The 25,602-nt window shown below is 33.4% G+C and overlaps 3 protein-coding genes across 4 annotated transcripts in view; 1 reads left to right on the top strand and 2 right to left on the bottom strand.

Moving 5' to 3' along the window:
• Positions 1-7,304: 7,304 nt before the first annotated feature.
• On the bottom strand, positions 7,305-13,521 carry LOC125055537. The gene is made up of 9 exons (XM_047658000.1): positions 13,294-13,521; positions 12,559-12,672; positions 12,044-12,151; positions 10,881-11,035; positions 9,811-9,969; positions 9,497-9,603; positions 8,559-8,670; positions 8,013-8,143; positions 7,305-7,487 (listed from the first exon to the last, which is right to left on the bottom strand). Exons 1-9 carry the CDS (start codon positions 13,447-13,449, stop codon positions 7,321-7,323), a joined length of 1,209 nt encoding a protein of 402 aa, XP_047513956.1. The 5' UTR covers positions 13,450-13,521; the 3' UTR covers positions 7,305-7,320.
• A 1,411-nt stretch (positions 13,522-14,932) lies between these two features.
• On the bottom strand, positions 14,933-20,001 carry LOC125055491 (26S proteasome non-ATPase regulatory subunit 12). Its single transcript, XM_047657954.1, has 10 exons — positions 19,951-20,001; positions 19,775-19,849; positions 19,529-19,645; positions 19,155-19,267; positions 18,561-18,789; positions 18,154-18,303; positions 17,298-17,521; positions 16,553-16,709; positions 15,554-15,717; positions 14,933-15,111 (listed from the first exon to the last, which is right to left on the bottom strand). Exons 2-10 carry the CDS (start codon positions 19,832-19,834, stop codon positions 14,973-14,975), a joined length of 1,353 nt encoding a protein of 450 aa, XP_047513910.1. The 5' UTR covers positions 19,835-19,849; positions 19,951-20,001; the 3' UTR covers positions 14,933-14,972.
• A 572-nt stretch (positions 20,002-20,573) lies between these two features.
• LOC125055488 (meiosis regulator and mRNA stability factor 1) overlaps positions 20,574-25,602 on the top strand; it is a 28,256-nt gene continuing 23,227 nt past the window's right edge. For both annotated transcript variants that reach the window (XM_047657950.1, XM_047657949.1), the window contains exons 1-5: positions 20,574-20,979; positions 21,111-21,268; positions 21,673-21,816; positions 22,770-22,930; positions 23,601-23,718. In XM_047657950.1, the coding sequence (XP_047513906.1) occupies positions 20,829-20,979; positions 21,111-21,268; positions 21,673-21,816; positions 22,770-22,930; positions 23,601-23,718 (732 nt within the window). In that variant the 5' untranslated portion in view covers positions 20,574-20,828. The remainder of the gene's footprint in view (positions 20,980-21,110; positions 21,269-21,672; positions 21,817-22,769; positions 22,931-23,600; positions 23,719-25,602) is intronic.

The following is a 25,602-nucleotide window of genomic DNA, read 5'->3' as shown; positions in this document are numbered from 1 at the left end:
ATTTCAGTTTAAACATATAACTTGTAATGATATCGTTAAAACTTTTAAGCTTATTAATTTAAAAAAAAGTAAAGATATATGGGGTATGTCAACAGTCATTTTAAATTCCGTTATTAATGTAATAAGCTCTGAATTGTCTATAATTTTTAACAGCTGTATCGATTGTGGAGTCTTTCCGGACGAAATGAAATTAAGTAAGATTACACCGTTGTTCAAGGCAGGTAGTGAGTCTGATCCGTCAAACTTCAGACCTGTTTCCGTGCTCCCTGCGTTGAGCAAAGTTTTTGAAAAGATAATGCTAGACCAGCTTTCTTTACATTTTAATAAAAATAAACTCTTACATAATAAACAGTATGGTTTCACTAAGGGTCGCTCCACAATCGATGCCGGTGTGAAGTTGATTTCGGACATATTTAACGCCTGGGAAGAATCATATGATGGAGTCGGCGTCTTTTGTGACCTGTCAAAGGCCTTTGACTGTGTTCATCCTGATATACTCGTTGGAAAGCTTCAACACTATGGCGTTGATGGCAAAGCTTCCAGCCTGATGAATTCATATTTAAAGGGAAGGATCCAAAGAGTTCATGTCAATGGAGTCACCTCTCCGGGTTCGCAGGTATCAATGGGCGTCCCCCAAGGATCGATTCTCGGGCCTTTCTTATTTCTGATTTACATAAATGACCTCCCATTCTTTGTCAACGAAGTTCATGAGATGGTATTGTTTGCTGATGACACTTCACTTCTATTTAAAGTGAATAGGAATAACGTATTATTGGACGATGTAAACAATTCTATCTCTCGTATAGTTAACTGGTTTAATGTAAATAACTTATTGCTTAATGAGAATAAAACAAAATGTATTAGATTTACAACTACTAGCGTAAAGCGAGATATTGGTAACCTGAAAATTAAGGACAGTGAACTAAACTTTGTTGACAAAACTGTTTTTCTAGGCATAACAATAGATAGTAAACTCCAATGGGGCCCACACATAGAGACTCTTTCGAATAGGCTGAGCTCTGCAGCATATGCAGTAAAGAAAATCCGACAGTTTACTGATGAGGACACGGCTAAAATTGTGTATCATAGCTACTTTCATAGCGTTATGTCGTACGGCATTTTATTGTGGGGTGCTGCTGCAGAGGTTCAATCCATATTTGTGCTGCAGAAGCGGGCTGTTCGGGGTATTTGTTGTGTTTCTCCGAGGGAGTCGGTACGGAATAAGTTTAAGGAATTAAATATTATGACACTATCTGGTCAATATATTCTTGAAGCCTTGTTGTATGTCCAAAAAAATATAAACGATTTTAAAACAAATGGTGACTTTCACCAGTATAATACGCGAAATAGAACTAATTTGAGTGTACGACCAACCAGGCTCCAAAAGATAAACCACTCCTTATATGGAAATTGTATTCGTTTTTACAACAAACTCCCAAGCGCAATTAGAGAATTATCACTAAATAAATTCAAAGTCCTCGTTAAACGAAAATTAATCAACAAAGCTTTTTATAAATTTGAGGACTACTTAAATGATCCTAATCCTTGGGATTGAATTGCTCCAGTTCAAACAATTTGTATGACAATACTTGGCGATTAAAAAGAGTGGCGGAAAGTTTCTTGCCAGTTCTTCTTACCCGCTCTACGCCCTTGACTTGCGAACTGGTAGTAAATGTAAATTTACGATTAATTTAACTTGACTATTCAAAAGTGTACTTGGTTACCTACTTGAATAAAGATATTTTGAGTTTGAGTTTGAATCTGTTTTCGGTATTTACTTTTCATATTTTGGCCTTAAGTCAATATCATATTTCTTTTATATGAAATAGTAAAAGAAAATATATTTTCTGATGTATGACTTTAATCTATTGTCTTTGCGTAACAAGAGACAACTATAACGTGACATGAACGATAATGAAGTATTTACCTATACCTACTTATAATCTTTTGTGGCGCGTTATATTTAAAAAAGAACATGTCGGCATTCACTTGTTTTCGTATAGTTTTTTTCCAAATCTGGAAAAAAGTTAGTACTGCGTTTGTTACCATGGTTACGATTTTATTCATATTAAATGGGTCAGTTCAGTTAAATATTATTTTCATTAACTACACGAAAACTATTGTATGTATCGTAAAACTCTAGATGCACTTGCATGCTATATAACCCATCGTTGCTGTTTCAAATAGTTACGTTAATTTTTCTAGTGAATTTCTATTAGTATATATAAGTATATATAATACTATGCGTTTTCTTCAGTGAAACTTATATCGCTTAGGATTAAGTACTTATAATGTACTTAAAAAACTTGGGTATTGCGTTTCGTTAAAATAAATTAATAACAAAAGTATTCTAGTCTTATTCATTCCAAATAGATTTTAGATTTGTATGGGACCTTAAATTAGGCGTAGAATATTTCTATGTGATGTAGGTATAGGTAAAAAATATCGATATATTCTTACGGCCGCATACTTATAAATATGTAAAATATTTAATAAACAAGGTGATTCACTATTTTTGACACTGACAACTCACAAGTCTACTATTGACAGTATTTGTATAAGGAGGTATTTCCTATGCATACAAATTCCTTTAGCGGTAGTGGGTCACGCCTGTCGCAAAGTGATTTTGTCTCTACCCACTGTTGTTAGATACAACGTCGTAGTCAAAAAAAAAACAAAAAATGTCAATCCCTTGTCAATGTCAAATGTCACAGATTGGTAATGGCCTGTACCAAGAACTTTATAGCAAAACTGATTAATCATTCCAATTCTTGGTGTATCGGCAATCAAAATTGTGTCTTTAATGCTGTGTAATAAGGTGTATTTTACAATTCTGATGTATAGATGCTTTAAAATTTATTGTTATGGCATGTGGGCTTCAGGAAATGTCAAGGTGGAAAATGTATATGAATAAATATCTTACACTTAGCAATGAAGTACTTTGATTTAAATTATTCATTGTATTTTCTGTTATATAAAAATATGGTATGGATTTGTTCTGTACAAATGTGGATTTTTAAAGAGCTTGAGTGTTATTTATTAAATGCGATGTTGGAATTAAAAAAGATACATTTTAATTCATTATTTAGCTTCATTTTAAGGAGCTTTATTTGTCATTTAGAAGTAAGATTCATAGACAAGTTTTCAAAATAATCTATGTACGTGTCTGTTATATGTAACCTGTAACCTAAACTTATTCATAGACAGTAAATGAGTCTTGTTGTAATCTGTGCGGAAAAAGAACTGTCGTAGGAATACAGGAGCAGGATAAATATTAATTTTTATGTTAAAAAACCTTTTTGGTATATTGACAACACAGCTGCGTTGTTAGTATCCGGATTTTTATAATGAAGAGGAAAAAAATTGTGGATAAAAGCATTGACGCGAAGCAAATAAGAATTGTATTAGTTCGCATAACTGCCAAATTAGTTCTCTTTCCGCATAGACTACGTTTTAAATAGACCTCACTCTGACCTCTTCGTATTCTCAGTGTACATAGGTTTATTTCAGAAAGAGATAAAACACTACTTGTAGTTGTATAGTGATTGTTATGAATTGGTAGATGGCATTCAACAACCGTTATTACATAAATAATTTTTATATAAATAAGGTTTACAATAACATGTGTATACTTAAATAAAAGTCGACTAAATGAAAATTATGTAGCCCTAAAACACATTAAACATTTGCCAAAAATGTGTCAATTATCTTTATAACCATCTGTCATAAAGAAAAACTTAAATATACTAGACTCATTTTGAGTTATTGCCCCGCATCACCAAGAAGCTACCCACTAAAGTATTTCCGAAACAATTCGACTTACGGTACATCAAGAGAATAGCCTACAATTACGTACGTACTGTTTTTTCAATGGCCGGCAAACCACTGGCGAGCCTTCTCAAAGCGTACAAAGTGAGTGTCCATCCGCGGCGGTATCACTTAACATCAGGTGAGTCTCCCGTTTTATACACTCGGCGTCAAAAAAATCGCACCTTTCTTAAAATTCGTGTCAAGCGATTATAACTTCTAAGATCCTTCCTGTACCCTATCATTATTAGTATTATTTGAAAGCTAATGAAATCCCTTATTTGAAAACTGTAGGAATTTGGCCACCACCCCCATAAAAAAAGAAAATTCTGGGAAAATGTGAAACAATGTGTATTCTGATCAAAATTACAAATAAAAGGAACAATACAAAAATTAAAAATAAACAATGACAATCCTTAAAAACTTGTCTTAAAACCTAGTGTTGCCTCCTCTAGCCCTCCGACCAGCTTCCAAGCGGTCAGTCATGGACCTTATGAGCATCACGACGTGTTCCTGGGGAATGGTGTCCCGCTCCTCGATGACGGCATCTCGAAGCTCATCGAGAGTGGCAGGAGCTGGATTACGGGCCCGAACTCGCCGTTTCAGCTCGTCCCAGAGGTGCTCGATAGGATTGAGGTCGGGGCTTCTTGCTGGACAGTCCATAACCTTGATGCCAACTCGACGTAGGTAGTCCTTGACAATCAAGGCTGTGTGGCACCGGGCGTAGTCGTGCATGAACTCGAAGTTGGCGCCGACAAAACCTGCACATGCTCCTCCAAAACCTCGGTGATATACCGGTGGGCAGTCAGAGACCCCTGGCCGCGACCATCTCCAGCTCTGGAGATGCACACGAGGTCTGTCTTGCCGTCGTAAGAAATGCCGCCCTAGAACATGCAGGGTCCTCCTCCATACCCGACGGTTTCCACGATGCAGGCTGGTGTGAAACGCTCCCCTGGTCGCCTGTAGACTCTCTTACGCATGATGTTGGTGTACAGGAACACTCGGGTTTCGTCGGAGAACAGGACATTCCTCCACTGGTCGAATGTTCGTGGCACGTGCGTTTCGTAAAATCGCTTCCTTTTTGTCCGGTGGATGCCAGTCAATTGGGGGCCTGTAGCAGCTCTCCGGGGCAGCAAATTCTTCTCTCACGGCCTTCTTCTGATAGTGGAGACGCTGTCAGCTGTCCTTCGAGTAGCTCAAAGCCGCTGCTGTAGCTCCACATCGTTGGAGAAGCGATTCCACAAAGACGTCGACACAATGGAGCGATCACCTCTGACGGTAGTGCAGCGACGTCACCCAGATACATGTCTCCTGATGTAACCTCCAGTCTCTTGGAACCGTTGGTATACCCGTTGCACTCGAAATCGGCTGATTTTCAGTTGCCGAGCAACTTCAACCTGCCGCAGGCCGATTAGCTGTAGGGCCACCACTTGAGCTGCTTCTTTGTCATGGTATCCCTTTTCACTGGGTTTTTTTCTTGTCGAAGCTCTACAGGTGTGACCTCTGTTACGTCTGGATAGCGAATAACCCATAATTGACTATTACCCCCTCGTTTTATACGCGTCCAGGGTGGTACAATTAGTGAGCCTCCAAATGCGTACATCGCCACTTTTTAATCAAAGTGGTGGCGATTTGTGGTTTTTGATTTTCCGTAAACAAATGATTATTTTTTTGAAAGCTTATTAATTGAGCTTTTAAATGATACTAATAATGATAGGGTACAGGAAGGATCTTAGAAGTTATAATCGCTTGACACGAATTTTAAGAAAGGTGCGATTTTTTTGACGACGAGTGTATAAGAAAAGAGCAATGTGATCGACAACAGCTATTGTGCGAGTCAAATAGTATGAAGATTTACCTCCTGGTGGTTATGCGCAAGACTAAGTATTCTCATACAAATATTTCGTAGACACGTATTTTACGCTGGCGTTTAATACTTTGCCAAACTCATAGTAGCTACTAGAAACTTTATTTTGGTAATCAAAATCCTTTTATTTGGATATTGATCAAAGACTTATTGTGACTCTAGTATATTTAAAATTATTCATACTTTTATACTATGCATAAAATAGATCGATTTAAGATATGACAGTGTACTAGAAAGTTAAAATGTGCGTAGAGTTGTAATTTTAAATATGGACCGATTTGATCAAATTTCTTATTACCTTAGTCTCTAGACAATTAATTATACATTGCGATTCCCGCGACTCCCGTGATCCCATAATTTTTAATGCATACCGCAACCTATATTTGTCTAGGGCTTCTAAACAATACGCCCTAGTGCGGTGTTGAATAAGCGCAGGTTTTAATCTGTTTTTTTTTCAAATATCAGAGAAAGAAATTAAACCTGCTTTTTCATACGGACAGGATACCCAAGGGTACTGAGAAATCCTATCACTATTGGCAGTTTTTCAAATCATACGTCTTCCACAAGGAATTCACACTTTTAACAGGATATTTATAAGGACTATAACCGCTTTACTAGTGTATTAAATGTTTCAACAGTAAATTCTTTCAAAGTGTTGTTCGTATATAGAAAATAAATCTACATGTATAAATTATCGTATTTTTACGACCTAAATCCCAAAAAGGTTTAAATATCTATTTATCTTTATAAAATATCGTAATGTTCTTTTTCGAAATTAGGAATTGTTTTGCACCTTTCATGGTCTATCCTACATTCCCTTTTGAATAGAAAAATGATCAGTTCGATCACGACGAAAAGTACTATTGTCTATGGTCCATCGTAATCTAATGGAATAGACAATGATATTTATACATGACGGCCACAATTCCCTGATAAGTAATGGGGCTGTTTCACTTTCTTAGCACACTAGATTATTCTATTTTTGTTATGTACCTTTCAAAGTTAGTATAAGTAGCACATCTATGAAGTATGTAATGATAAATATAACTATGTGGATATTATTTCAATTGTTAATTGATGTTAAGCTGTGGCTACCAAAGAGAATAAGTTGCCATGGTAACCAAGGAATGTAGTGTCGTTGTCTCTGTCTGTAGATATTTGCGTTCTCTATCTTTGTGAGAGAGAGAGTAATAAATTAGTTACTCCGTCTATGCGTACATGGCTATTTCATGTAATCGCTTTTGACATATTTTCAAATAGGAGAAAGAAATATATTTTTAAATACCTATTACCTACTATAGCATATTTTATAAGCAATGTTGTGAGCATACTAGTCCATTATTACTAATAAGTTGTTTCAATTTAATGTTTCGCTGAAATAAACTTTTGATGCTGTAAATTTGTTTTATTTCTTACGAACGAATCTTAAATTTAGGGACGAGAATTCGCTTTGAGTCGACTTCCGTACATAAAAAGTGTATTTGGATTTTGACAAACGGGACTCGTAGTTTTGAACAAAGGAATATCTCTCGAGGTATGAATTTTTGTACCGAATTTTTAGTATTTTAAAGGAAAATATGTGTAATGTACAAATACATTCAGTTCTTAATAGGGAGTAAATAATAAGACATTTATTGTTATTTTCTTTATTTTGGTACGACATTATTGTAATGCCATTCAACACAAGCGCGGCCAGTCAATCCGTTTACTTCTACATCACACCATTTCTCATAAAATTTCGCTTCCCTGTCTTTTCCAATGTAAAAACTAACTTCATCCTTATCTTGTATTTTTACGGCGTAAGATACGTCACCTAAAACAGTAAAAATATAAAAACCCATATGACAGATGGTTTATGAAAATAGTTCAAGTGGAGTCGTTACATTATATACTACTGTCGATTGTCATTAATCTTATTCTGTATTGTGATGTCATAAAGTCCTGCTGAACGAGAAATAAGTACCTACATTGTCAATGTCAAAATAAAGAAAACGGAATTCCGTCAGGCAGAATCAAATTATTACACGTAAGAATGGCGCCATAATTTAGAACATGTCGCGCGTGTGCTAATTGCCATAGATATACAAATCTTAAATTTTAAACTATACTTAATTTCCGCAGTCTTTTAGCATATTATATAAGAATGTTCTGGTCTGTTATATATAACTTCGAGAACTAAAGTCAAAAATTATTTATATATATATCCCCAATCTCACTATTATAGTATTCGACAGCAAAACTGAATTCAAGAAATCGCAACTTTAGTATAATCGCTAACTTCATTACATTATATATCCAATAACATTATTTACTTGGTACTGTTTTGCTAAAGAATTACCTGCTTCAAAGCTAAATCCATAATCCTTGGGAATTATCTGATTTTCTGCATGTTGATATAACTGGAAATCGGAAGAGTCGATAGCTGTCACAGAGTGGTTCGCCTTAGAGTAATAATAGCCAATAGTAAGACTGGAAAAGACAAGAAATTCTTGAATTATTAAGGATTATTTTTTAACTTGGTAATACATTTTTTCGGACTGCAACTAGCTGTCATTATTGCTTTCATACATTCCAAACCTGGTAAGGAATAATATCTACAGAACAATTTCTAGAAAAGTGCAACTAACTCCAGACGGTTAATCGGTGCGCAAAAAAAGGCAGAAAAGGTTCTTTATTTAAAAAAGTACACGGATGAATTTTATTGGACCATTTAAATATATAGAAAAGGTAAAATTTTAAGCAATGAAACGTGACGAATAGATAATTTTTGACTTCAACAGTTTATGCGTAAGATTACTAAAAATGTTTTCTCTGAGATCGCATCCATATCATTTATACAGCTGTATAGAAATTGGTCCTGTAAAGTAATAATAGGAATACTTACTGAGATAAAATACTCGGTTGTGAAACACTTCCGGCAGCGATAAAGTCGCCGTTATCGAGAAATATGAAGTGATACACATATCGGTGAAAGTTACGCCATTCGCGTAATGTTCCTGTATTAACATAAACATACTTTAAAATACAATTGATAAGTAATTAAAGTTTTTTATTATTACTTAAATCCTCTCATTGTATCCGGAATTCTGAATTCCTACAGAAAATAAAATAGAAGGCATTACAAATTGATTAAGTGGAACGCACATTTACTGTAATATTTATATATTGTCAAATAATCATCTCTATTATTCTGTATTAACATTTTTAGATAATATATTTACTTATAGGTACTGCGTCAGTGAACTAACTGACGATGAAGCTTAAGGTTATAAGTTTAATCCCTCTGCATGAACCTCTTAAAAGTTAAGAGGATACTACCCATATTATAAAACACGAAGCTCTCTAGGAAAGCTTATTATAAGATATCGGATTACCGAGCAGATAAGGAAGCTTGGAATTAAAAATAATTTGCTCCAGCTATTTAATTTAACTGTAACTAATATAAGCAAATAACTTAAGACGATAAAAAAACTAGCCCGAGGTTCTTGCCTTTCTCCTTGTGTGCTGGTCGCGATTCCGAACAGGCGGTAGAGTTGACAATTCAAAGTGATCATGTTATTCCACTGAATAAATGAATTTTGATTGATTTTGAACTTTGATTCCAATTCGTAAATCAAGTAATAATGTATTTAGCGCCAAATATGTCAAATTTGAAACAGAAAAAATGGCTTGATAGATCTTAAAACTAAATTTTAGTTTAATTGACGTGCTATACTCGCCTAAATGCTTGTCAATCACCTTGCCTTTCACGCCAGTCGAAAAGTGAGTATGTCACCACCCCCATGGGGTTGTTAAATATATTTTTATGGACTAATTACTTACCAAAACTGTGATCCCTCACACAAGGCATGTGTATTTCATGTTTTTTTTGGTTGACTATTACAGTGCCAGCTATGTAACCCACTTGTTCGTAATGCGTTTGATGGTATCTATAATAAAAAAAATAACAACTTTCACGCATTAGCTAAGAACGTTCGATAAGCTGTGGGATTTTACGTCGCTTCGGCTGAACCGAAATATTTATTAACACAATATGACTGTGTATTAATAAACTATTTAGACGTTTTTAACATTATAATGCTGCTGACTGTCATATAATAATATTTGTAACACATAATATATTTCAATATACCTACTTCTTGAGCAATTTAAAGTAATCAGCTGACCAGTATTCCCTTGCCATATCGTTAGCCATACTCGAAGCAGACATCTGTATGTCAAAGTTGAATGGATTCGAGGAAGCACTCCAAGTTAAGTTCGCTTCTACCTTTATCTTAGTTTCGTCGCCACGTCGCCTGAAATAATAGTATTTATTTAAACAAAATAACTACAAATAATTTGGTCGGAGCTATTATAGTCAAATTTATTTTAAAAGACTAACAGAACGCAACCACGCAAAATCAGGCCTACGAAACAAAAATGTTGCCTACGTACGTGACTATCAATGAAAACTTTTTACATGTTTTATGCTTCGGAATTTTTGCCGTCTATTGTTAATTAGATATATAGAATAAATGTTATAAATAACAGATAGAACAAATGCCACCATAACACAGTTATTATTTCGATCAAAATCAGAACCCCAGCTAAAATAAGATATATCTAATATATAAAATTCTCGTGTCGCGGTGTTTGTGGTTAAACTCCTCCGAAACGGCTCGACCGATTCTCATGAAATTTTGTGTGCGTATTGGGCATGTCTGAGAATCGGACAACATCTATTTTTCATCCGCCTAAATGTTAAGGGTAGTCCCCTAAATATTATTTTTTTTATTTCTAGATATTTTTTTGTTTTTATTTTTTTATGATACAGCATTACAAAATACATACAACCCCTAACTTTCACCCCTCTACGATCAACCCCTATTTTTTTATTATAAATGATATACATGGCAAAACGACGTTTGCCCGGTCAGCTAGTTATTTTTATAATAATATATAGTTGCATACGAAGCTAGTTTTCATCTGTTTATGCAATTTCAGCAATATAAATTTAACGAACCCAGTGCTCGTTCGTCGAGAAAGACAAATGGTACTTTTAGTACGATTGTATGCAAACAAATTGTGTCTCGTTCAAAAACGTACTACGAATTAAAGGAAATGTTTGTCCTTATCACGTTGAATTTAAATAAGCGAGACAAACCATTTAACAAATTGAAGCTTACATTTATAATTTATAGCTAATTGTTGATAATAAAAAACTTACTTCATTTCGCCGTTGTATTTCAATTTCCAAGTTCGCATCGGTACAAAGTTCGTAATTGTTAAACCTTGTATATCATGACCTTCATCATCTTCGCTTGATTTCTTTAAATGTGTATCTGGAAGACTTGGAGTTAACAGTACATCTTCTCCGTCGAGCTGTGTATTAAATAATATACAGATTATCATACATTAGCATTTTTCCGCGCATGGCAGTGATAAACACGGTGTTAAAGCGTGAGCGTCTCAACCCTAAAGTTGTGTGGTTAAAATGGCAAAAGGAAAATAAATATTTCATTACAGAATTATTTATAAAATTTATCGACTATGAAGTTACAGTGGTAATTTTATTGTTAAAGGAAGTTTATAAGTAAAATAAAACAGACAATAGACATCCGTACTGGCAAACATAATATGTTGTCTAATAATTCTTAATTAATTGTGTATCAAGGACGTTCCACTTCTAGTTGAAATCTTTCTTTAATACAGTTTGAATACAGTTGTCAAATATATGATCTAATTAAATTACAATTTTACTGATACGAATCTTAAGTCTTAAAGCGAATATATGTGAAGACAGAGTACCTATACTAGTATAGCGACACCTATAATTACTGCGATGTAGGTGTCGAAAGTAGTCATTGGGACTGGGACTGGGAGGACTTTCGGACGTCTATAGCCATGTAAAGCTACGGTTTCCTAGAAAAGCGGTGCCGATAACTAACGGCTGTAATGTAACGTTGAGTGACGTCACCCATACGTTGTCAATAAATAACATCAGAGTAGGTTTTCTAGAGAACGTTGAGTGTCACCGTAACCGTGATAAACAGTAGTTCAACGTTTTTCGCGTGTAGCGGTGCGCATATTTAATTAATACATTGACTTGGAAAAGCGAAAGTGATGAACAATTAATTGATTTTTTTAAAATCATAATGCTTTGTACAATATCAAATCTAAAGCGAACAGACAAGCTCAGATTAAGCAAAATTTGTGGAACGAAATTGGAATAACACTTCAAAAATACGGTCGCACTACTACTATTTATCACTCACCCCTCATTCATAAACAATTTAATGTTATAATAACAACAGTTAAGATATTAAAACGACCATTGGTTATTAAACCAAAGACAGTACGACTTGAATGAAGAATATGCATTTAAATTACCTTAAGGTATAAGAAGGCGTCACAAGAACGTTGAGGCCGTCTTGCCAACCCACAAATCAGAGCCTCACCCGTCTCTGACATTCCATTGAAGTAGACCCCATCAACTGACTGAAACCAAACATCATTATTTACTGAATGAGAAAGCCCACAGAAACTGCACATAATAAAAAAAGTATAATATTACAACGCAGCCCTAATTACGGTCAACATTCGAAACATTCGAAACTAGCTAAATTCAATCAAAAATAAAATACAAAATATTACTTATCTTATTTGATATTATAAAACTGGGTACAGAAAATCGTTACGGCGCGTATTACATGGGGGGGGGGGATCAATAATTTCCAAAAATTGCGTGACGTAATACTTGAACGCTTCCGGAACGTATATCAAAATTCAAAAGGTACGTTTTTGACATACCGAAGCGTCGTTTCTGAATAGACCCTAAGATTACTCCGTAAGACATTGTTATTTTGTATTATTCTTACCCTTAGTAAGAATTACTTAGTGCTTACCTTAGGATAATCACCTAAATCATAACATTTTTCAATGCTCACGTCATGGTCTTGAACGTGTATTTCGCCTTCACTCCTTAATTCAGCCGGTAGTCGCGTCAGATAAACTTTTAACTAAAAAATATTGAGGTTAGTTGTGATAAGAATATGGATTCTACGAATAATCCCATTATTACGTTATTATAGGTGACTATTTTTACTTATTTAACCTACTGTTAATAGTATATATATAGGTATATACTTGAAACTGTGAATTTGTTTTTGCTTGCGACTTCGTTCACATAATATACAAGAGTTAAGTGGAGCAACAAAGCGAGGCGGGGAAACAAAAGTGTTGATCTTAAAAAAAACATTAAAATAATTTATAAAATGTAAGTGTTTTCAGACAACAAGTAACGAATATAAGGAAATTTTCTCCGAAAATTCATTGATTATTTGACTAAATCTCGTTTCCAAAGTAAATCACTTTTAATGCACAAGAGAGAAAGTTATGATAAAAGGTTTTTTCTAAGCTTTCTTTCGTGGGGGCTCCGGGGCTGTAGCCCTGATTTTCCTAGCGTATAGACGGCGGGAAGCGACTATATTGTACTATGTATATAGATTATAGATATTATTTTACATATAACTTTCCTCTTAAGTATCTATTGATGGAATCGTGCAGATCGATATTAAACATACATAAGTGTGGACTTTTTGTTAATTCACATCTAATACAAATTTAATTTTGTCACTTACCTGCCTTAACTTTAATACAACATACATAAATATAAACTTAAGCCAATAAGTTTTATTTTTCTGTTGATAAATCCCAAAAATCGCCGGTTTGTTTTTCGTATTTATGAAACGAACAACAAAAAACACTGGTATAATAACAAATATTAGATGTAACATTTTTGACGTGCACTCTAGATTTCGTTAACAACTGAATAATTAAAAATACTAAAACAATTATCTTATCATTTTTAACTGGAAGTGACCTTTAGATTCAACGACTAAAGTTATTCAATCAGTAGGCAGATACTAAATCATACTTACACAATTTATTATCACACGTAGGTATTTTTTTATAAACTTTTGAATAAATTATATGTTACTTCCAATTTTTAATTAGATAAAATAATTCCAAGACACGAGAGATACAAACTAAAACGCCTTAACTTATAGAATTAATTAATATCACATTATATTGGACAGTACCTGGGCGTATTATTACTACTACAAAAAAGTCGGGATTCATTTGTGTATTATATAACTATCGATACTTTACCGGATTTTAGGAACCTTTTCAATCTCTGCTGTAAACAACTTATATAGGCCGGGAGATAGACACAAAATAGTGGGTCATTTGTACCAGTATGGCGGTTCTTCAGGGGTCTTATTACGAAATTAAAAAAAGAAAAATGATGGTCATAGCGCTGGTACCGGGGGCGTTAGTCGAACTCGTCGGATTAATTACGAATTAATTAAAATAAGAGGCGGCAGTGTCATTCCATACTTCTCTGTTGTGACTTACAGCCCGCCATACACCAACGCGATTGCGTTGATTTAAAGAAAAAAAACATGTGTCCAATTCACACGTGGTAGAAGTGAAACCTTCAAAAACAAAGTTTTTATAATTAAAATATGTAAATTAGACTTTTTCTCTATCTAAATGTAGGATCTTTTCTTTAAAAAAATATATATTTTAATGTTAAATTTTTATTTATAACTTTAATATCATTCTTTAATTTGGTAAAAACTAAAATAATAAAAGTTTGAAATAAATTCACAAGATCCAACGTGGGAGAAAATGACATAGAAAGCATTATAAAGTGTATAAACTTTTAATTAAGTGTAGTACGAAGTTTTCACTTCAAAAAGTTTCTATAACTAATGATTTGTAAATAAAATTGATAAATAATCTAATTTTATAATTAAACTACTTACTTGACTTACTTATTTAATTTTCATCAAATCTGTTTTTTTATTTTAGAAAATTTCAAACACACACTAATTTAAAGTTTATACACTGTATAATGCCTCCTATCTCACTCTCTCCCACGCCAAATCCTATTAATTTATGTGTCTGTCTCTTTTTCCGTTGCATCCGGTTTGAAATCACAACGATTCTAAAGAAGTTTCACTTCAAAAAAATTCAACCATTTGTACCAGGCTAATTTTTGCACAGTCACATCATCGTCGTGCAGCCATTTACGAAAATCACCATGCCATACTTTTCGGACGGTTCCCAATGGCTGCCAAACCGCCGAAAATCAGCCTTTTTTTTTCCTAAATGAGTGTCAGACACAGTAGGCTGATCACCTATTTCCCTATTAGAATGGAGTTTGTAGCGCCACTGATTATTTATTTTTTATTTGACGAAATAAAACCCTTATTAATATATGAAATATGTATTTCTAGACTTAAAATAAAATTTATTCAACCGTGGCCAACAAATGTTTATGAACACATTCTTCCTTGTTGATGAGATGCGTTGTCTTGTTCACCAGTTGCATCAACGTATTTAAGTTCGAAGACCACTCATTCAGTCGGTCGGAGGAGTCCATGTTTAATCTGAAATATACAAAAAAACATTAAACAGTCCCCTCAATAGAGCATGGCAGACCGTTCTGCGTCTTTTATTGCTATTTATGTTAGTATAGAGTTAAAAAATACAGTAGTATTTATACAATGACGTAGAGTATTACGTCAAGCAATTTTTGGACATTATTGACATCCCCCCCGCCCCCATGTAACGCGCCATAACGCGTTTTCTGTACCTAAGCACAGTACTGTACCCAACTATAATAGAGAGAGAGATGTGAATACGCAATATGCGTTCTGTCCCACTCTAATGCGTATTGGCACCTATATTACGTCATAGTGTGTTAGGTTTATTTCGTTACGGGATTTCTTGATTCGGTCGCCGCGCTCAAAGCCCGCGATAAAATCTATGCAATAGCTTAAAATCGTTACTATTCCATTTTACCTATTCAACTATAAAAATCAATCTCACCTGAAATGAACAACACCCGCTGGTCGATCAATCTTGGCTCGTACAACGCTGCTAACGACCAATTGGCTCAGAGCCTCTTCCGTCTCAGTCACACTTAGGCCAAGCAACTCGCTCATTCGCTGTATCGTTATACGCGTGTAGTACATTGACATAATACGGATATTCTGTAACAAAATAAAACTCTTTTATCTTTGTTCAACTAAATTTTACTTTCCATACATATCATCATGTTTAGCGAGTTGAATTTCATAGTTCAATTATAATTGATACAAAAAACCTGTCTGATTTTATCATGGCAACTAAATTATGAATTTAAACTGTTTATACACCTATACCTAGGGGCCGTTCAAGTATTACGTAAGCAGATTTACTGCAATTCCCCCCCCCCCACCTTTCTCCTCTTGTCAGCAAAAGCAAAGCTCTCAAAAATAATAGTACATAAGCATATTAATTGTTTGTATGAATCCTCGAAAATGCATTTCGTTTTCAAGCATGGACAATGGGTAGGTAATATATGTAAAAAAGTAAATAATAACTGTTACCCCCTCCCCTTCACTTACGTAATACTTGAACGGCCCCCTATATAATCTGTAATTTTTTTTAAATCGATTTAGAAACTTATTTATCTATTTAATTTTAAGAAATCTTACAGCTAACATACATATTATAAATCAAAACACTTAGAAAATACAGAAAGCCAAAACATATTACATAGATAAACAATATATACGAAACCAAAAACAAATGTACAAGTACATTAATAGACAAAACTGTATAAAGTAAACTGAAATTTAACATTTAAAACAGGAAATAATACTTAATAATTCAAATTACTGCTTAAACAAAATCAGGGGGTCCCGCCTCTTCAAATACTTTCTCACATCTTCTTTAAACATATAGATAGCTCTGGGAGTCTTCACAACCCAAAAGAGACAAAAATTGTTTTCAAATTCAACCTTTTCATACATCCAAAAGCAGAAGAACATTAAGCCTACTTACGTGTTCCACAACTCTATTCTTCAGGTCACTCCATCTCTCTTGTCCCACCTCATCGGAAGAGTTGAAGAATGGTGTCATTCTCAGCATCTTCTCATACGATGAGCACAAGGTGTTCCATCTTATTATCTCTGGATTCATGAAGAGACCCAGCAGTTGTCTGAAAACAAGATTCATTTTTATTTCATTATTCAGTTATGACATTTTAAAATTATCCAGTGTTCCTGAGTTTAGAATTTTGTGTGTTCTCTCAAAATATAAAATATTAATATTTATTGTTTGTTATAATGTAGTGGAGTTTATTTATTTATTTATTTATTAACACTTGGTGCAGAAATATAATATAATTAACATAATTAAATACAAACGAGGACAACTGGCGGCCTTATCGCTTTCGAGCGATCTCCTCCAGGCAACCACCTTAGGCAACACATTTTTAGTTTCTTTCTTTTACAATGTCGGAGTATTACAAGTTTTACAAACAATAAATTTTAATATAATTTAGCTTTTTTTATGTAAATCTAACTTCCACAATTTTTGGCCCAGCGCGCGTGCCTAAAGAATAATATTAGAAGATATGTATAGGAAATTCAGTCATGCACCTAAATTTTATTTAATAAAATCACCAATTCCAACAAAAGAAAACAGTTAAAGTAAACTTAATAAATTTTACTTTAACTTAATGAAGACCTGTATTTATATTAAGCATAAATTTATGTGAAGCTGTCATTAAATAAAATTAACTTACTTGTATTCAGGCAATTTATCAAGTTCCTTATCCTCTTTGAGTCTATGGGTCAAGTCAGCCTGCTCATTGTCGTATGGTGCTAAAATAAGGAACACCACACTTCCGATTAGCGCGTCATTTCCGCCTTCTTGCCCCAACGCCCGGAAATGACGGCACACAGACAAATATGCGCCGTTATGTTGGTCAACAGCTATCATCAAGCGGTAGAACTTTTCTTTCAGCTCCTGTAAATAAAAATACTTTTTAATTTTAAGCTATGAGTGTATTTGGAAGCACATGGCATCTTTTTCATTGCTATTGCTATCATACACAATTATTCTTTTGTTGGAAGTTGAATCTAGACTCTCTGGTTTGAATAGGTGTATTAATCACGATGCAGAGGCGGTATTAATAATTGGTGTGGATGTAAACAACGACAATATGGATTCAAACATTACTGTAATAAATGTTTGTTTATATAGTGAAAAGCTCAACAAGTACTATGGGAGCGTTCAAGTATTACGTAACGTATTTAGGGGGGGGGGGGGGGGTTTCCTTTTGTAAAACTTTACGATGCGGGGCGGGGATTAAATTACGCGTTTTTGTTAATATTTTTTTTCGACTTACACCACATACTAGTAACTAAAGAGTCACTAGGTGGTCACGAAACGTTTTATTATACTTGGGTACTGAAAAACGTTACGGCGAGTTACACGGGGGTGGGGGGGGGGGTCGGGGGGGGTCAATAGTGTCCAAAAATTGCGTTACGTAATACTTGAACGCTCCCTATATGCTATTGAGAAAATAAAGATTATTCATATAAATTTGGTACCAAACTTGGAAAAGTACTAAGATAATAGAATCATTGGAAACTTACCAGTGTATTTTCTTCTTCAAAGAATTTAGTGTTAATTTTTTTGGAAATAATTTGAGTACGGATGTAATCCTTTATTGCAAGGCACAGCCTCATTTGTTCTAGAATGAGTTCCACTTTCTCTCTTTTATCCATTGAACCATATGTTTCAACCTGTAATTTTAAATGTTAAATAAGTATAATATGTTTCAGATACTTATTACCAAATCTATCTGATCATTCTGGCGATTTTAAAAATTATATGAAATACAGAATTAAATTTACGTTTAATTTTGTAATAAATTAATAATAATTAAACTTTTTAAGAAACCTTGAGAGAGTCAAACTAAAATATGTTTGTCGAAAATAATTTCTGTGCTGAGGAGTGAAGAGAACTGTATTCTTTCTTCCCAATATAAATAGGAACCAACCTGCAGTTCTTGTATGATTTTAGCAGCTTCAGCAACATTGTTCTCTTCTTCACGAATTTTAGCCAAAATATGGGTAAGCCTTGCTCTCTCTACTTCCACATAAATCTTTCCTTCGGTTATGGTTCTTAAGGTCTCTATTAGCTTAATTTTTGTCTCTTTATCTGGTGTCTTATCCACATAAGTACAACACTCTTGAACCATCTTTACCACTGCTTGCTTAAGTTGGGACCTAAAAATCAAATAAACCAATAATTTGAATCAGTTGCTTACACAAGAGCTGAAATGAAAACCAAGAAAACTCAAAAGACAGTAATTGTAACAAAACAGTTACAGAACCCAAAACAAACAGAGACATACTGCATATAAAAATTAAAGGATTTAAAATCTTATATCTATAAATTAATTTATTTGGTTAAATTATGATTTATCTTCTATACAAGGTCTTGTCTGGCCTTTAAATAATTATTTCACAATGAACTAATTCTAGGTCCTGGTAAGTTAAAACCTATAACTTGAGTATTGCGATCCCAGATAAATCATTCGTTTCATGACTATTATACATGCTGAACCAGAGAGTAAATAGATAAATATTACCTTCTCTTTGATAGCAGAATAATGTGGTCATTGAGAGCTGACCAATTTTTAGCCTCGTAACATATTTGGACAATTGTTACTAAAATCCTTGCTGTGGAAGCCATGTCAGCACCCTGTTACAAAACAAAGGACACTAGTAAAACTTAATTTGAAGGGCAAGGTCAATAAGCTCGACAAGACACTCAAAAATTATGTTTAATTTTAAACTCAACAATCATTTATAAATTAAATTGATTAAATCGAACAAAAAGTTAATATTTAATATTCCCATTAATGCCTCGAAGCTGTCACTTCTCACACTAAGTTTGTAATAACTGTTAAATAAAATTAAGCTACTACAACTACAATGAGCACTCCATTTTTTTTCAACTTACCGTTCTGGTTTGTTTTTCCAAAGCCAATAATTGATCAATGGCCTCTTGAATCCTGCCACTAGATGCCCAGGACTTCCATAGTGGTATTTTTTCATCACAAGTGGCACTATAGTCGACCTATAGAGATAAATAATTAATAGCCTGCATACAAATGCATTATAATTTACTTCATTTTACTAAATAAAGACTTTATATACTACAATGAAAATGTCAGTGAGCATCTTCTTTGAACAATAAATCCCATACCTCCATTTTAACAATTTTGCCGCTAGCATCCAGGCTTTCCAAATCACCGTTTGTAGTCATTTTAAGGTATTAATTCTGTAAGAAAAGAAATAAATTATAGAGGTTCATATGTACGTACAAATGGATTTATAAGGCACGATTCAATATGTGTATGTATTGCATTTGATAACACTTACCACAAATATTGTTATATTTAAATAGTAGTACAATATACTTAAATTATAAATATTTATATTTTGCACGAAATTAGATTTTGAATGTAAATGCAAGCTCACTCTTCTTGACAAATTAAAATTTGACGCAAGCGGCAAGACCGTTCTATACTGACGACAGTAATAGTCATTTTTTTTTTTGGAGTTTATGGCCTGGTATCTAGACCTTTAGGCCAAACAGTAATAGTCAATACACCTACAAGTACAGATCAGCCAACAGTCTGTAGACTTGATAGACTATAATCTACCAACTAAGTAATAAGCCCGGACTTTACACGATTGCCCCTTATATACAATATGTATCAAACTGCAACCCTCCAATCAATTACAATCAATTGGCTATCTGCTGGTTCAATATTTTTACATTTTATTATGATTTAAAACGTATTTTTTTTGTTAGTATAACGCGACCAAAGGGAAGGAGGCTCACCTGGTGTTAAGTTATACCGCTGCCCATGGACACTCACTATTTTATATGAATAATTATGCACATAGACTTAAATGTTTTTAGACCACAGAGTAATTATAACCTTATTGTCTACACTTCTATTGTCTATAGATTCTCAAGATGTGATTTGTTTGTTATCTTTGGTGGGAAGTAGAAGAATGGGAATATGGCGTAGATGTGTTGATTTGTTTTTACATTTTGTAAATACCTAATTTTGATATTTATCCGACGCAAATCTATTCGATTTAAGCATTTATTTTTAAGTGTGACATTTTGTGCAATTGATTGTTTGTTGTGTGTTAGTGTCTATTGAATATAACGGTAGCCTACTTTCCATGGTAAAATTTCACAAGTCCATGAGTAAAGGCAGCAATTATTATTATTACCGTAGACAATGTTGTGTGCAATGAGTTTAATAAGTGACGATATGGATAAGGATACATCTTCTCAAAACTGTATAGGCCTACGTAGTCATTCAGCCCAAGGCCTAGGCAATAATTCTAGTCCTTTAAAAATACCGTTGCCACCTCGATTATGGATAACAGGTAAGTCTTATTATGCAATGAACATATGCTATTTAGAGTTTCTAATTTTGTACATAAATATTTTGATGACATTAATATTGCTTATTTTATAAACTTTGGTGAACTTACTTCAGCTTTTGTTATGTCTATAGATATAGAAGATGAGTCTTCAGATGATATGAGTAGTTCTCATGAAGATGGAGTTGTACATGTGGAAAGATCACGAATGCGGTCTCGTTTTAGGCATCATAAGCGAGGGACATCTAACTGTATACCCCTTGGAATATTTTGGGATATTGAAAATTGTCAAGTAAGCAGATTATACATTAATATTATTTTGATATATTTAATAAAATTAAGAAATGGCTTCAATCATTATAACATTAGTCTGATATTAAAAACAAAATTAAAGCTTTATTATTATTATTAATTGAATTATATGTTTACTTCATTCCATTTGCCATTTCCAAATAATCTATTTAATATATTAAAAATTATCTTTACACAGCTTACAAAACTTATCCATTGCTTATTAAACTAATTGCTATGCAATAATTCTTGAGTCAAACATAATTATAATTAGATGTAATAGACTTGTAATTAAGCAATATATTCTTAAAATATAGATACAACATATTTAAAGAATATATTGCTACATTATATTTTAGATCTTAAGATTGTTTCTTGGTCTTATTAATTTATTTTTTGTATCAGGTACCCCGTGGATGTTCAGCTATTGATGTGGTAGCAGCAATAAGAGCAAAATTCTTAGTTGGCAGACGGGAAGCTGACTTTGTTGTTGTATGTGATGTAAGGAAAGAATTGCCAAATAGACTACAGGAACTCAATGATTCTCAGGTGGGTGTTAGAGCTACAGAATGTATTTAATATACAGTGTAATCTCCATGTAACATACCTTGATTTAAGAACAAACCCCCCTTAAAAAGTGACTGACTGTTGTTAGCGCGAGTCATGGATATCAATAGTTTTTATGTAATTACTAACACTAGTCGGAAATAAACATTTTCTAATACAGATTTTTTCATTCTATTCAATGACAACTCTTTGATACATCAAAATATGCACAGTCCTTTGAAAACTTTTCAACATGAACTGTCATTTCCATACAAATTTAGTTTTCGACTTTCTACATACACCACTGTTAAAGCATCTTGACTAAGCCGCCAGGAGTGTTGTTGTATAGAGTTTACACTGTATAATCAAATTAGAAAATCTTCCTTGTCTACCTTCTTTTCCATTTGTCATTTATAGGTTGATTCATCAAAGTACATAATATAATGCTTTATTTGAAATCAACAAGTACATAATATTTAAAAATTGAGAATTGTTTACACTGATAAAAAAACTATAATTTATATAATGATTTTCTTGTTGTTTCCTGTGTAAATTAATTAGTGATAATCGCTAATGTATGTGATATCCCTGTTGTAGTTTAATCATAATAAAAGAAAATTAATTATATAGTGATAATTAAGTAGGTCAAAATAAAACACTAATTAACAAAGAGACATGTTATGTTATGAAAAGCAAGTTTGTAATTTGAAATTAAGATTTTCATTTCAATGTATGCTACTAATATTATTAATGATCAGAATTCTGCTTGCACTTTAATTACAAAATAATGTTTACTTTAGCTTAAATTTTTTCTATAGATAGATAATAGTTTGGTCAGAACTACTTTTTTTTATTGAAAACATTTAAAGTTCAAATAAGGATATTTGATATCATCTAAGTAGATGGTTTCATATAATCTAATTAGATTCAAACTATTAAAAAAAATCTGTATTTAGGTCAACTTAATACATGTATGTGGAACTCAAAAAAATGCAGCTGACGAAAAATTGAGGCAATGTATGCGACGGTTTGGAGAATTACACCCTGCCCCAGCCTCTTTACTGTTAATCTCTGGGGATATTAACTTTGCAGCTGATTTAAGTGACTTTAGACATAGGTAAGTAACATAAACATGGGGCCTAAATTCTGTTATTACACTTAATTACCCCCTGGTGTTTTGATTAATTTTATAGAGAAAACAAAATAATAAATCTGTAAGAGCAATATTTATAATTGAAATAGCAGAATTGGGGCATTTATATATGTATCATCCATTATTGCTTGATCTATGCTAAATAAATTATAAACTAAACTCAGATTTTTCAACCATCTTACTAATTTTAATTTGAAAGACTGATGTCTGATGTCCAGTACTTTTTTTATACTAACTTTATTTTAAATATCATTGGTATTTATTATTTAAACAGACTGGCTGACTTATAAACATATATATATTATACATAGGAGGCCTTTATCTTGCGTTGTTCTATTTATGGATAAGTGAATTTTTTTAGAGTATTGTAAATTAACTTATTCATTTGCAAAAACTTGGATTGAAGTTTGCATTATAATTTTGATTATGTCAGCAATAAGTGTTGCAAACAACTTAGTTGGTATAATCCAGTAAGAAAAAAGTAAAATGTCTAAAATATATTTATGTAACTTTGTAAAAAATTAGCACATCATATGATTTGTAGTGCATTGCTTTCACCAACTTCAATGTAACTTTTATGGTTGAAAAATCAGATCTTTAAAAGCTATTTTTAATAATATGTACTGGTCATTAGGAAAAATATGGAAGTGATATTGGTGCATAAACAGAACACCTCAGCTGCATTAATTACTTGTGCCTCCTCACACTTTTGTTATAATGAGCTGACCGCACATCTCCCAAGGAATCCTAAGGTATCATCAAATCATGGTTATTCAATTTTTAATTTTGTAGCAATATCAAACCTATTTAACCAAAACTAATGTTATAATCTTATATATTGATTTACTTTACTTATACAAGATACATTTACAAACAAACAAGTTGCGACCTGTGGTTATATTTTTAATTTATTACACTTTCATACTACACAAACATGCATTATTTATTTAATACTATTGATATATATTTGGATTTGGATTCCGGGGCGGGTAGTCATAACAGACACATCGTGTCCTCATAACATAATTAATTAAATATAGTTAAAAGTAGAAATATATCATAAATAGCAATAATAAGGCAATATTAGTGAATTGTCCATCTCTGGAAGTGATAGGTGCTTTGTGGAGTACGGAATATATACAAATAGTTCGACTTTTCAAAACTGATTTTGTGTTGGTGACTATAAATTGTGAACTAAAAAAAAAAAAAAACTTTGTGTAAGTGAACTGAGATCCCAGATTTACAGTTTTTTCTGTCTAATACGTGTTTATTTTGGATCAACGACCGTTATTGTGAGTTGCTTAAATATAAAGTATAAGTACTGAAACGTACATTACTGTGAAGAGCATTTATTGCAGTGCAATTTTTACTGAGACACTTTTAAAGAGAGCATTTATTGTTGTGCAATTACGGAAACATATTTAATAATAATATAAAGTAACTAATCTAACTAATTGTCAATAGAGGGCAGTGTCCGCAAGATTAATGTAATAAATATTACATAGAAAAAAAAAAAAAAAAAAAAAAAATTTCAACCGGTGATACCAACTACCAACCAGTGCTGCTAACTTAGTGTTGCCAACTAAAAATCGATTTTACACACACGTACTAACGCTAACTCACAGCCATGGAGAAACAGCTGGCACGTCTACTAGAAAAAATAATGGAAATTGACGAGAAGCTGAATAAAAACAAAAAGGATACTAGGGACGAATTTCGTGAGCAAACAACTGCCCTTACCAAAAGCCTTACCCAAAGTATGGCGTCGACAATAGAAGAAAAACTGAAACCGTTGGTAGAAGAGAATAAAATACTTAAAAACGACGTGGCAATTATGAAGAATAAGGTGCAAAATCTGGAGAGAGAAGTCAGAAAAAATAATTTAATACTCCACGGAGTAGAGGAAAACGAAAGCAATAATGCAGAACTCCTACAACTGGTCCTGAAGGTCCTTAACGAGGTGGGTAAAGATTGCGAGTTGGACAACTTTGATAAATGGGAAATAAGTGAAGCTCGTAGACTTGGCTCTAAAGTCGACCAGAAACGCAGGCCTATTCTCATAAAGTTTACTCTAGCATGGAGAAAAATAGAAATCTTAAAAAACAACAAAAGATTCCCTGCAAACATATACGTGTCTGAAGACTACCCCAAAGAAGTACTGCAGAAGAGAAAAGAATTAAAGTCCCTACAACAAGAAGAAAGAAAGAAAGGAAATCTGGCTCTCATCCGATATGATCGGCTCATAATAAAGGAAACAAACTCAACCAAGGCAACTGAGAAAAGGAAGCGCTCACCATCTAAAACACCAACGCAATCTGACTGCTATGAAGGTACAAGGCAGACGGAGCCAAAGAAAATGATTGTAACCAATGCATTTGAAAAAATGATACGCCACAGAACAAATTCTATTTCAGAAACATCTAACCAATAACAATTAGTACACAGCGGTCCCCGGAATCAAAACAAAAATAAAACCAAAGAACAAATACAAACAACCAACAAAATATACCTTTCCCCAAGCCGGACAGCGGTCTCCGTGGGGAAGCGCGACCGCAGCCCTCCAGCTGACCCTCGAGAGGGATCTCTGAAAATCACATTGGAGCAAACGAACCGGCCAAAACACAACCTACCAAATC

Source organism: Pieris napi, chromosome 13 (assembly GCF_905475465.1).
Source record: "Pieris napi chromosome 13, ilPieNapi1.2, whole genome shotgun sequence".
NCBI classification, from domain to species: Eukaryota; Metazoa; Arthropoda; class Insecta; order Lepidoptera; family Pieridae; genus Pieris; species Pieris napi.
This window is presented reverse-complemented; position numbering and strand designations above follow the sequence as displayed.

Excerpts from the sequence above, each read along its gene's own strand:
- LOC125055491 (XM_047657954.1), bottom strand. The coding sequence starts at position 19,834 with ATGACTACAAACGGTGATTTGGAAAGCCTGGATGCTAGCGGCAAAATT. Across the intron at positions 19,646-19,774 it reads GCAAAATTGTTAAAATGGAG|GTCGACTATAGTGCCACTTG; the intron begins GTATGGGATTTA and ends TTATCTCTATAG. Across the intron at positions 16,710-17,297 it reads GATAAATTGCCTGAATACAA|ACAACTGCTGGGTCTCTTCA; the intron begins GTAAGTTAATTT and ends TCTTGTTTTCAG.
- LOC125055537 (XM_047658000.1), bottom strand. The coding sequence starts at position 13,449 with ATGTTACATCTAATATTTGTTATTATACCAGTGTTTTTTGTTGTTCGT. Across the intron at positions 9,604-9,810 it reads TACTTTAAATTGCTCAAGAA|ATACCATCAAACGCATTACG; the intron begins GTAGGTATATTG and ends TTTTTATTATAG. Across the intron at positions 8,144-8,558 it reads CAACCGAGTATTTTATCTCA|TCTTACTATTGGCTATTATT; the intron begins GTAAGTATTCCT and ends TGTCTTTTCCAG.